Source organism: Antechinus flavipes, chromosome 6 (assembly GCF_016432865.1).
Source record: "Antechinus flavipes isolate AdamAnt ecotype Samford, QLD, Australia chromosome 6, AdamAnt_v2, whole genome shotgun sequence".
In the NCBI taxonomy this organism is placed as follows: domain Eukaryota; kingdom Metazoa; phylum Chordata; class Mammalia; order Dasyuromorphia; family Dasyuridae; genus Antechinus; species Antechinus flavipes.
Genome location: NC_067403.1, coordinates 254,542,910 through 254,554,992, shown reverse-complemented (window position 1 = coordinate 254,554,992; position 12,083 = coordinate 254,542,910). Strand labels below are relative to the sequence as shown.

At 57.6% G+C, this 12,083-nt stretch overlaps 1 protein-coding gene across 4 annotated transcripts; it reads right to left on the bottom strand.

Moving 5' to 3' along the window:
* Positions 1-609: 609 nt before the first annotated feature.
* SPINDOC (spindlin interactor and repressor of chromatin binding) lies at positions 610-7,376 on the bottom strand. Of its 4 annotated transcripts, none has more exons than XM_051967367.1 (7): positions 7,315-7,376; positions 6,056-6,304; positions 3,150-3,473; positions 2,956-3,069; positions 2,574-2,726; positions 1,912-2,127; positions 610-1,362 (listed from the first exon to the last, which is right to left on the bottom strand). In XM_051967367.1, the coding sequence occupies exons 2-7, from the start codon at positions 6,294-6,296 to the stop codon at positions 1,154-1,156; spliced, it is 1,257 nt and encodes a 418-aa protein (XP_051823327.1). In that variant the 5' UTR covers positions 6,297-6,304; positions 7,315-7,376; the 3' UTR covers positions 610-1,153. The 4 variants fall into 4 exon arrangements, with proteins under 4 accessions (XP_051823327.1, XP_051823326.1, XP_051823325.1 ...); XM_051967366.1 differs by lacking the exon at positions 7,315-7,376 and adding an exon at positions 6,459-6,587; XM_051967365.1 differs by lacking the exons at positions 6,056-6,304; positions 7,315-7,376 and having other exon boundaries at positions 3,150-3,900.
* Between the last annotated feature and the right edge of the window lie 4,707 nt (positions 7,377-12,083).

Here is a 12,083-nt window from a genome sequence, read left to right as displayed (position 1 = left end):
CCCAGGGCAACAAAGGGCCTTCCCCTCCCACCCGCTGTCTCTCCCCAGGGCGCCTGCCCTGGCAAACGGGAGCATCGCCCTGCCCAGGCTCAGGCTCAGGCGCGCCGCTCCCCGGGCCGCCAGGCTACCCCACAACCTAACCACAAGCACCGAGTCCTGGTCCCAAGCACGGCTCCTATTTGCTCCATTTAAGCAACACTCAGGCCCCTAGTCCAAGGCTCCTCCACGCCGGGGCCCCCGGGCATCCTGGGAGCCAGATTTTAGGAAGGGATTGCCATCTGAAGGCGTTTTAGGAGCGTGAGCAGAATGGGGAGGGGGCCTCCAAGCCCCGCTGTGTAAGGAGAATCAGTGGAAGGAAGGGGAGGCTGAGCCCGGGGGAGGGAGCACAACTGTCACCTCCTGCTTGGCCAAAACCCAGGAGCAGCAGAGGCTCAAGGCACGGATTCTCCAGAGGGCTGCCCGTGGGGGCTGGGCTCCCGCTGGTGGACAAGGGCTGCTGCAGAGGAGCCTTGCCCGGCACCAGTGCCCTGGGAAGCCCTTCCACCCCCACCTCCGGATGCCCAGGTGCCCTGCCCGCCCATTCCCAATGAGGACCTCCACAAAGCTCACTTCATAAAAAATAATAATTTATTGTCAACAAAGGGGTATGTACAAAGGGAAAGACCTGGGGGAGGAGAGGCTGGGTGGGCAGAGTGAAAGCGGGCAGAGCCTGGAGTCTCCAGAGCTCCCTCCCACCCCGGAGCTCCCCCTGCCCTGCTGCAGGGGGGAGGGGAAAGAAGTGATGGAACTCCCTGTCGGGAGGGCCAGGAGGAGGTGGGGGGAGAGGAGGCTCCCCCCGAGGTAGTGGAGGGCTCCGGTGGGTCCCCCCTTGTGCCCACCTCCTATGTAAGGCACTGTGCCGGCGGGAAGCGGGGAAGTGGGGAAAGGAAGGGTAAACACAGTGGGTCAAAGGAGTTCTCGCTCTCCATCGACACTGAACCCTAGTGCAAGGACAGCGGCGGCCCGGCGGCGCGGACCCCAGACCCGTAGCAGCGTCCGGGGGGAGCAGAAGCGGCGTCTCCCCCCTGCTCAAGTGCTTGGCTCCATCAGAGTCTTCTGATGGACGGCTGGTCTGCGGGGGAGGGGCGGGAAGCCCCTCCCCCTGCAGCAGCCCTTACACCCCCTGCCCAGCCTCGGGCTGTTCCCGGGCGGCCACGCCGGACTCAGCCAGCACGGCCTGCCAGCCCGGGGACTCATCGGCCGCCGCCTGGGCCCCCTGGGGTGCCTTGGACCACTCCTGAAGCAGGCTGACCGCCGGGGGCTCCTCCAGGCGCACTCGGACCACCTGCAGGTCCAGCGTCCCTCGGAGCCCCGCGGAGGGAGCTGGGGAGGGATGAAGAGTTAAGTGTTAGAGCCGCCAGGGGAGGGGGCCTGGGCCCTCCTGGACCTGGGAGGAGGGAGGGGCGGCGGCTCCCCAAACCCCTCTTCTCCAGCCCGAGCCTCCCCTCCAGGCCCTCCTGAAACGGGGCTCCAGCACGCCAGGCAGGTGGATCCTGCCCACGAGAGCCCCAGCCTGGCCCAGAGGAACAGCCAAGACCCTGTCAAGACCTCTCCCCGGGACTTAGCTGCTGCCCCCGAGGCGGACTCAGGGTCCCACCTCCTCCAGAGTCTGCCGGCTCCGGACGGCCCCAGCACAGGGACCCTCCCGGCCTCCACGTGGTGACCGCCGGTCCTCTAGGGGAGGTGCCGGGTCCCACAGAGACCCTGGGCTGCCGCCCTCCACGAGCCAATGCTGAGCTCTCCCAGACCGGAAGCTGGGCCGGGCCGGGGGCATGCGAGGGGGCCGGCCTGCCTGGGGGGCCCTTTTCCCATCATTTCCCTCCAGAGTCTGAGGGGCTCACCCGAGAGGGGCTGGCCTGGAATGGGGCTTACCTGGGGAGGGGCTCGGAGGTGGCTTGGGGCTCCCCTGGGCCACAGGCTCCCCCTCCTTGGGGGCCAGGGGGGCGGCCCTGGCCTTGGAAGCTTTCAGCTGGCTGTGAGAGAAGAGCTGGAGGACGAAGCCCGGGGGGAAGCTGCCGTCCGTGAAGTGCCGGACCTCGGTGGGCGCCGAGAAGGGCTCCAAGGTGACGTGCGGGAGGGGGAGGAGCTCTGCGGGGGCAAAGGCCACCCTCAGTCTGCAGGCCCGCAGGAGGCGCCCTTCCCCTTTTACAGCTGAGCACACTGAGGCAATCGGGGCTCCGAGGCTTCCTGAAGCCAGTCCCCCTCCTCACTGCCCCCTCTCCCTCAGCAACCTGGCAGCCCCCACTCACTCTCCTCCCTTCCCAGCCTTGTCCGAGGCCAGCTTCTCTCCGAGGTCCCCCCTCCCCCAGTGCCTCAGGGCCGGGCCGGGGCCGGGCGCTCCTTTCCTAAGCCCGCCTGCGCCCCAGCCCTTGCCAAATGCCTCCCAAGGAGAACCGCGTGGCAGAGATGGGGGACCCCAGGGCAGCCCAGGCACTGTCGTTACTGCCCGTGTAAGCACCGCAATGGGAGCCTGGACTCCAGGCCAGGGAAGGGTGGGAGGCCACAGAGAGAGGCTTCGGGCCCCCCCACTTTACCTGGGCTTTGGAACAAGGGCCTGGCCACGGTCTTCGCCTTGCCGGAGGTCCGGCCCCTGCCCTTCTTTTTCTTGGGAGGGGCCTCCCCAGACACCTCCTTACATCTCTGGGTCCGCACCTTCTTGGTCCCTACGTCGACCACGGGGGGGGCAGCTGAGAGAGAGCGAGAGCGGCCCAATCTCAGGAGAGCCGGGGGGGCTGCGGGCGCGGCAGCCCTTTTCTCTCACCTTACCCGGAGGCTGTGGAGGCTGGGGGGCGGGGGGGGGGGGCGTCTTACCCGGAGGCTGGGGGGTGGGGGGATTGTCTTACCTGGAGGCTGTGGAGGGGCGGGGGGCGTCTTACCTGGAGGCTGGGGGGTGGGGGTGGGGAGGGGGTTCCTTACGTGGTGGAGGCTGCAGAGGTCGGAGTCCCCGAGGCCGGTTCCGAATCAGCTGGGATTCAGGCTTCTCCTCGGAGTCCAGAAGCACCACGATCTCGGCCGGCGTCTCGGGAGGGTCTGGGCCAGAGAGGAGAGCCCCCTCAGCGGCTCTGCCTCCCCCGGCCCGGCCCCGGCCCCCCGCCGCCCCTCCTCCCTACCTGTGCTGGGGGGTGAGGGCGACTCCAGGGAGTCCAGCAGGGCCACGCCCTCGCTCCAGGCCTCCAGGATGTTGCTCTTCTCCCCGGGGCTCAGGCCCAGGGTGTGGGGGTGCTGGCGGAGGATGTGCCGCCGGGCGCTTCGGGCCGAAGGCGTGGGGAGCTCCTGGCCGCACACCATGCACAGGGCGCGGCCGCTGCCCCCCGGGCTGTTGCCCACCAGGTATTCCTGCTCCCATGACTGCAGGGGCTCGGCCTCCTCGCTCCCGGCGGCGCTGGTCTCAGGCTGGCACTGCCCAGGGAGGGGGACGTTCTCGGGCTGGCCCACTGGGGAGGGGAGAGCGCAGAGCTGGCTGGGAGGGAGGCCAAGCTCCCTGCCCTCGCGGCCCCGGGGGGTCGGGGGGGGCCGCCGTCTCCAAAGGGACCGTGGCTCCTTGTCACCAAATCCAAAGGCCCCTCTGGCCCCCTGCAGGCTTGTGGTCACTCCCTCCTCCGGGGACTCTGGGCTCCCCCAGTTCTGGGCCCATGATCCTCCTCCTCCGGTGCTCCTGGGCCCTCTTCTCCCCTCCCGCGGTGACCTCGCCCTCTCCCCAGTGCAACGTCCCACCCCGCTCCCACCACCGACCCTCAGAAGCACCGTCCGGTCCAACTGGGGCCCAGCCGTCATCTATCACCACCCACCCTCTGGGCATCTGGAACTGGCCGTCCCTCACCACGGGCACAGCAGGACCCGCTGCCCCCCTCCCCTAGGGGAGCGGAGGCACCACGGCTCCCGGCTGGGCGCCCCCCACCCCCACTCCCTATTCCCCAGACTCCAGGCTTGCTGCCCCCTCAGGACCGGGCTCCCTGCCCTGCCACCGAGCTCGGCCCTATCTGCTCTGCCAGATCTGGTGCCCCCATGACCCAGGAGCCCCGGGGCCCTCCCAAGGCCTCAGCACAGATGCTGCCCCCGAAAGGTGGGGGGGGGGGGGGGGGGGGGCGACAGGCCTGGGGTCACACAGGTCCCTGATGGCAAGGCCGAGGCCCGAGGCTGCCCAGAGCATCCTCAGCCCCCTTTTAGGGCTTCCCCCCCTCAGGGTCCCACACCCAGGCACTCTAGGGCTTTCCATGGGGCACAGAGGCCCAGGAGGCCAGGCTCCTTCAGGGTGGCACCCCCCAACCTACCCAGAGGCCCCTGCGGCAACGCCAAGCTCCAGCACCCGGTCCCCCACGCCCGAGGTCACACTGACCCGAACGGCCTCGTGCCAAGTCTAAAGCTTCTGCTCCCAGGGCCAGACCCCGAAGGGGGGAAGGCGCCCTGACACCTCCCCATAATCCGTACCCCAGGCCCTCTGGGCTAAATCTCCGCCAGGACCGCTCCCCCCTCCCCCTCCCCCTGGTGCCCCCAGTCCTGACCACGCCAGCTGCCTGCTCTGGAATGTTCCACGGGCGCCTCCCACCCAGCCTGGCCCGAGGGCCGCCCTAACAAAACCACCACGGACACGGACAACAGCTGCCCAGGAGGGGCAGCGATCTGCGCCAGCGAAGGGACTCCAGCACGGAGTGAGTGCCTCCCGATACAGGCCAGAGTGCGGCGGAGGCGGCAGGGCCGACGGCTGACCGGCTCCCTGACCACGCGGGGCCGGCAGCGCCCACGGCGTCTCTGCTCAGTCCTCCCCGGCCTTCCACGCTTCTCTAGCACCAACTGAGCCGTGGGTTTTTAAATGCACCGCATACAGTAGGCGCTTCATAAATGCTTGCGTTTCTCATTCATTCATAACCAAACTCTAAGTCATTGCGGGTCAAAAGTGGCGAGAGTCCCACCAGCCCCTGGTCTGTGCGAGCTGTGGCCCCTCCCGGCTTTCTCACAGACTCCTGCCCTTTAACCTGCGCTCCTGGGGGCGCAGGAACGCCCCCCGGCCGCCTCAGCCGCCCCTATGACATGTCTGCGTGAAGGGGAGCCAGGGGCCGCACACAGCACCACAAAGTTCCACACAAGGTGCCGAACACAACAAAGTTGTGTGTACATACACACACACACACACTTCTAGCTTCTTACTGATGTCCCTGGGACCTTATACAACCCGGCAAAGTTGTGTGTTCACACACGCGTGTAACTGCCCAGACACACGAGCTACACCTGTCAGAGAGATGCCCACAGAGGCCCAGGGCCGCACACAGCCCGACAAAGTTGTGTGTAACTGCTGTACCTGACAAAGTTGTGCACGGGCGCACACACACACACACACACACACACACAATGGGGGCGGGGCGGGCTCACGGGTCCCGGCACCCTCAGCCGTCTCTGGGACTCAGTTTACCGGGCTTGGGAGTGGGCGGGGAGCACCGTCCGTAAGTCTGCGCGTGCACGCGGTGGCGCGGGGACAGGTGCACAAGCGCACACGCGTGTGCACACATGCAGAATACGGCCGAGCAGCTGGGGGGCAGGGCCCGGTGTACAATCGGCCTCGGACACACACTGGCCGTGAGACCCTGGACACTTCACTCCCCCCGGGCTCGTCCGATCCCGGCCGAGCAGAAGCCCAGGGGGCCGGGCCAGAGGGGCTCCAGTCCACAAAACGGACCTGTCCCATGTGGGCGCCACGGTGCACACGCACAGGCCCACACACGCGTGCCTCCATTTATACAAAAATAAAAAGGCGGCAGGGCCGGTGTGCGGGTGACCCGCGGGCCGCCCACATAGGTGTGTCTCCCCCATCCGCGGGGTCCCGGGCACACGAGCGCACGCGTGTGGCAGGGCGCTAGGCTGGGGATTCTGCTCAGACACCCTGGAGCGGTCCCCTGCCTACCGAGCCGCGCCCCTCCCCCTCCCCGCGGGGCCGGCGGCATCCCGGGGAGCCGACTGGGGGAAGGAGTTTCCCAGCCCCCCACCCCCACTCCCTCCCCGCTCCCGCTCCCGGCGGCCTCACCTCGGAGCACAGGCTCCCGCAGCGCCGCGGGGATGGGGATGGAGGGCTCGGGGGGAGGCCCGGCGGGCGGAAGGGCGCGGCGGCGACGCGGCGGGGGCCAGCGGCCCGTGGGGGTCTGGGCCCGGGACCCCCCGTCCTCGCCCTCGTCCCTGTCGTCCTCCACTCGGACCTCCTCCACGTCCTCGCACTTGAGTGTCACCTGGATGCAGTCCAGCGGCGCGGGCTCGGCCTTCAGGGCCATGGTCTCGCCTAGCGGGGGGGGCGGAGAGCGCGGCTCAGAGCGCCCGGCCCGGCCCAGCCCGCCCCCGCCCCTCCGGCCCGGCCCGGCCCGGCCCGCCTCGGCCAGCCTCTTCCGCTCCCCGGCCGGCCCGGGCCCTCCGCCCGCCGCCCGCGTGTCACGGACCTGCAGCCGCCCAGCCCGGGTCCTCCCCGCCACCATAGAGTCTCCGGACCCCGGCGGGGGGAACGTCCTCAATCCGGGCCCCTCACCCACCGCCGCTCTCCCGTCTATGGTTGCTCATTGTCCGAACCGGGGCCCGGAGCCCGCCCCCGGGCCCGCCCCCGCAGCCGCCCGTCGCCAATCGTCGGCCGCCCTGGGCCGCTCGCGCCCCGCCCCCCAAACGCCCGGCCGGGAAACGCTGGCGGAGAGCTCTCGGGCGCCCCCAGGCGGCAAAATACCCGCGGCGCAGCCCTATGAATGAAGGGCGCCCCTGGGGAAATAGAAATTCAAAAGATCCAAAGCGAAAGCGCCGCCTGTGCCCAGACTGGATCCGGATCCGGTCTCGATCCGGATCCGGCCTCAGTCTTTGCCTTGGCCCCACTCCCGGCAGCGAGATTGCAGCCGCCTGAGAGCGTTTGGGCTAGCGCCAGCGGTGGGCCCGGCCGTGGAGCACTCATTAAGCGCCTACTGTGTGCCCAGCCAAGGAGCGCTGGTTAGGTGCCTATTGTATGCCCAGCCAAAAGGTGCCGGTAAAGTGCCTGCTGTGTGCCCAGCCAAGAATCATCCATTAAGTGTCTATCTAGCTAGCCATACGAGGAGCACTGGTTAGGTGTCCACTGTATGCCCAGCCAAGGAGCACTGCCTAGGTGCCTACTGTGTGTCCAGCCAGGGGGCACCGGTTAGGTTGACTGCTGTGGGCCTAACGAGGTCCTGGGTAGCTAGGCCGGCAAGGACTTTAGGAAAGCCAGCAGTTCTACAACCCGGAAGTTAAGCTACTCCCCGAGGCAAGCAGGGAGGAGCACTGATGGCATTATCTCACCTTAAGAGCGCCTTTTGGTCTTAAGTGGGTCTTTTGTTTCTTGCTGGGATAAAATCTCCATGACAACACAGTTTGCTGCATCCAATCAGAAAGCCGAGTTAGACGTCACCTCCCCTCCCCCCAGGTTATAGTTCTATATTAGACTCTGGGTCAGTTGCTCACTGAGAGTCCCAATAGCTAACTCTTTTTAAGGTGCTAAATCCTTTTTAGCGTTCGCTGCCATGGTTATGATTTCTGGCCCCACCCAACCTCCTCCCTCCCCCACAAACACACACTCCTTTTCTAGGAATTTAGCCCACCTTATGGAGCTGAAAGTTCATTAGGAACTTTCCAGGCCTTTTAATGGTGTTTTCTCCCTGGTTAATTGGGAGTTCCCAGGGGGGATTGAGCTCTCCTCTGAAGCCCCTTGTTAATTGCTAAATCCCCTTTTCCTTGCTAAAAACCCCAGAGAGATTAAGCTTGCTCTTCAAAGTGTAATAAAATCTTCCCCTCTTCCTTTGGAGAAGGTCTTAGCAGGGTATTTGTAGAATTTGTAGAAAAGAAAGAAATTCTTTTAAGACCCGACACACTTTTAGGGTCCATAATGCTCTTTCCCCAACATTTGGTGGCCGAAAACATAGTAGGTCCAATCAAGGAGCATTGATTAAGTGCCTACTGTGTGCCCAGCCAATACGTTTTGGTTAAGTGCTTGCTAAATGCTGGGAAGACAGAAATAAAGGAAGTCAGACAGCTCTTGTTATCAAGGTGATTACTTTGGGGAAATGGGAAACCACCTGTTCCAAAGTGGAGCCTCCTTCTGCTCCCAGCTGTGACAATTTCCTAAATCAAATTATATTGCATTTAATTGAAATGTATTTCCTTTTCTACTCAAGAACAGTTTTCTGAGAGCGCCCTGAATCGGCTGGGTGGTGTCCATTTAAGCGGATGTGATTCCTGATTGGCTGACAGAATGCTGAATTGGAAAAAAGGAACTAAAAAAAAAAAAAAAAAAGCAAATAAATTTTTATTATGTTTTTTGTTACAAGGTCTAAATTTCCCCCTGTATTTATCCCTTTTCTCCCTCCCAGAGAGCCATGGAGAAGGAGTGACATAATTTCTAGCTTAATCCTTTTATCAATTATGGCTTAACAGATAATTCAAGAATGATCACTTGGCTGTCTCTTGTGGACCAAAGATGCATCGTGGCAGCCTGTTAATCTTTATATCCTCTTGCAAGAACAGGTGATCCCAAAAGCCAATAATCAATTCTGATTGGTTAACAAATCAATGAAAGAAAATAGAGAGGTGGTCCTATTCTAATGAGAGACTAGGGGACATGGCCCAGACCATCACCTCAGGTGACAATGTAGAATCCTAAGCAGAGCACAACAGGCTTCCCTCAGGATAGTGGGGTCTGAACAAGATTGAAGAGAATATTAAATGCACTTTTACTGTCAGCCCTATTCTTCAGAGGTTGATTTAACCTTGTAAAGAATGGGGAAATAGGAAAGGAAAAAACTTTAGTCCTAATTCAATAACTGGTTATTAATGTAAGAGAGAAATAATCATTTCTCTCACCCAGTATAATTCAATAGCATGCATTGGGCTGGCTGGGTTAAGAAGTTTCATTTTTTTTAAAAAATTATTTTATTTGAAAAAACAGTAAGAAAAACAGAAAAGGAATAGAAAACAAAATAAAGCAAAACAAAACAGAACTTTGTCATGTGCCCAGCAAAACATCAGGGAGGATTCAAAATATGTAACAACAAATTAAATTTTCTGTTAAATTCAGGTTTGGTTGATAAAAAAAAAGTTCTGAAAATCTGCAAGTTCATTTTTTCTCATTCAAAATTATAATTTTGCTGGATATGATATTTAGGGGGAACCTAGTTCTTTGGATCGTCAATAGGTAGGATTCCAAGACCTGCGGTCTTTTATTGTCGCTGCTAATAAGTCCTGTACAATTCTAATTGTAGCTCTCACATAGTTGAATTGTTTTTTTCTTATATATCTCGCAAATTTTTCTCTTTGATCTGGGGGTTTGAAAATTTGGCAATAATATTCCTGTGTGTTTTCCACAAAGGATCTCTTTGAGGTGGATTTTTTTTTCTATTTTTATTTTCCTCTCATGTATTATCACTCCAGGACAATTTTCTTGGATTATTTCCTGCATTATTGTGTCAGGGTTCTCTTTTTGGTCCCAACTTTCTGGCAATCCAATTCTTCTTATATTTTCTCTTCTTGATCTATTCTCCAGATCTGTTGCTTTTCTTATAAGATATTTCAGATTCTGTTCTATTTTCTCATTCTTTAGAATCTGTTTTGTTATTTCTTGGTCTCTCATAGCTTCATTGACTTCTTGTCCAATTCTAATTTTCAAAGAATTATTTTCATCTTTAAGACTGAACTGTTTTTTCAGTTGGTTAACTTTTTTTCATAACCTTCTTGTTTTTTTGGATGGTTTTTATTTTTTATTTATTTTTAAATTTTTTCTCAATGTCTCTCATTTGATCTTTAAATTCTTTTTTAATTTATTCTATAATTTTTTTCTGGGCAGGAACCCTTTCACATTACTTTTTGGAATAGCAGCTTTTTGTACTAAAGTGTCGACACCTCCTCTGAAAATGAACTCCAATCTTCCCTCTTCCCATAATATGTTTCAATGATGAGGTTCTTTCTTCTTTGATCATTCTTTTTTTTTTTTTTTTTTTTTTCTTTTCCCTCAAACTTCCCTTCAGCTTTCCACTCAGACCAGGAACCCCAAATCAAGAACTCCATTCTCCTGCAAGTGCCCACAGTCAGAAGGTATGGACTTTTGAAAGGTAGACTGGAGCCCCAGAGAAACAGATATGCAAGAGAAGCTGTTCTGGCCTCCATTGACATCCAGAGCCTGCAGACCTAGAGAGAGCTGAGAGCAGACTCCCCATAAACAGACTGGCAGAAACTGGGCATAGACCAACATTCTAAGTTCTAAATATGTCTGTGACTTAGTCGTAAAGGTTGTCAACATAAACAAATTAAAGAGGCAAGGAAGAAATTGCCCTTTAGATCTACAGAGAGGAGAATTCACAAATGTAGAAAGGATCATAGAAGATAAAAACAATTATATAAAATTTAATTTTTTGTTTTTAATTTTGGAAAGTTGGTTCTCAGTCAGCCAGTCATCAAGAGGCAGCTCTAGTCCTTAAAACCCAAGCAATCTGGTACCAGGGGCCATATTTCTCCTCTCCCCTTCTCCAGGAGCAGCCCTTCAGCTACCTCCAAACAATGACCTCTGCCTCTCAATTGATGCGACCCTTCAAACTGATCTAGTAATTCCCTGATAGTCTCCCACAAATCAAACAAGGGTGCTTTGGGGCACATTGGTCCCTATCCCCAATCCAAGATAACTCTCCAGCAATTGTCCATTAGGCACGGTCTTGACCTGACTGTCCCCCCTCACCCCACTCCATGCCATGATCCCACCAGAGTTTTGAGACATTCCCCAAGTTAAATTTGGTGAAAGTGGGGGGACCTAGACCTTGCCTTTTCTCCTCCCAGTGCACAGCTGGACAAATTCAAATTTTCAAAGCTCTCATAGCTCACACATGTTGAGTTAAACTTGGAAAACAACAGAGAATAAAAATAGATAAAAGAAAAAAGGGGGGTGTGAGGGGGAAGCTTCCCTCCTCCCCATCTAGTAAGATGGATTTCCAAGGCACATGAGACTCTTCCAATAGGGATTTAGACTTTGGGTCAGCTGAAAGTCCACCTTTCATCTTCAAGAGAGAAAAAGTTCCCAGGGAAAAGTTCTCCAGTGGATTCCCGCATTAAGAGGGTAATCCAAATGGATTATGCCTGGAAAGTTGGGATTGATGGGAAATCGATCCTTTCCCCTCTAGTAGCCTTTCAAAAACCAGATTGAGCTAGTTTCTGTTCCAGAAGAAGGGATTCTTGGGACATTTGAACACATGCTGCCTTGTAGAACTTGGGTCCAACAGGACCCAGACAAGCCAGGCAGATGAATACTGAGGGAGGCTGAGCCGTTCAGCGGCGCTCAAGGTTGGAAACACAAGATCACAGACGTAGGTCATCATTTACTTTACAGGTGAGTAAGTCGAGGCACAGGCAGTGACCACCTAAGGTCCTGTAGCTAATCATTGTCTGATGCAGGATTTGAATCCAGGCCTCTGAAACTTCCTCCTTTAAATGGAGTTCTTTAAAGAGCCCATTGGAAATCCATCAGTCGCTTCCATCCCAGAAGAGCGTGGCACGGGCACAGATCAGAAGGTGCTCTTTGAGTGCCCCCACACAGTGGCTCCCATCCAGATCATCCCTTTTCCTTCAGAGGAAGAAACGGAGGCTCATGAAAAACAAGCAGCAGACGCATGATTTGAATCCAGGCTCAGTGGCTTCTGACACTCTCCATCATCCTGCATTGCCTCGGTGGGTTGCAGCCTCCAGAAGCTCTTCCAGAGGGCAAGGACAGTCTCATTAAGGCACGTGTGCAATTCTGACTGTGAAACCATTGCCATTTTCTCCAAGCATTCTAGAGAAGCAGGGAAGGGACCCGTCTTGGCTTTGGGTACTTAATACCTGGGTGACTATGGGGGAAATCTTGACCTCAGTTTACTCCTCTGTACCACGGAGGGGGAGATATCAGCTCTTACAGTCTGTGGTAGGGGGAGTCTTGACCGGTCCAGGGCCCGAAAAAGCAAGTGCAGAACTTGCTTCAGACCTTTACTGCGTCCTCCACTCTCTGCCCCAGAAACCTCTTCTCTGAAATGGGGACGGCGATAAATGGGCTGTTG

What these genes read in the sequence shown, in the direction of transcription:
- SPINDOC (XM_051967365.1), bottom strand. Translation starts at nt 3,813, where the DNA reads ATGACGGCTGGGCCCCAGTTGGACCGGACGGTGCTTCTGAGGGTCGGT. An exon ending in GCCCTCACCCCCCAGCACAG is followed by an intron (nt 3,070 to 3,149) that starts GTAGGGAGGAGG and finishes TCTCTGGCCCAG; the next exon opens with ACCCTCCCGAGACGCCGGCC. An exon ending in ACCTCCGAGCCCCTCCCCAG is followed by an intron (nt 1,363 to 1,911) that starts GTAAGCCCCATT and finishes ATCCCTCCCCAG; the next exon opens with CTCCCTCCGCGGGGCTCCGA.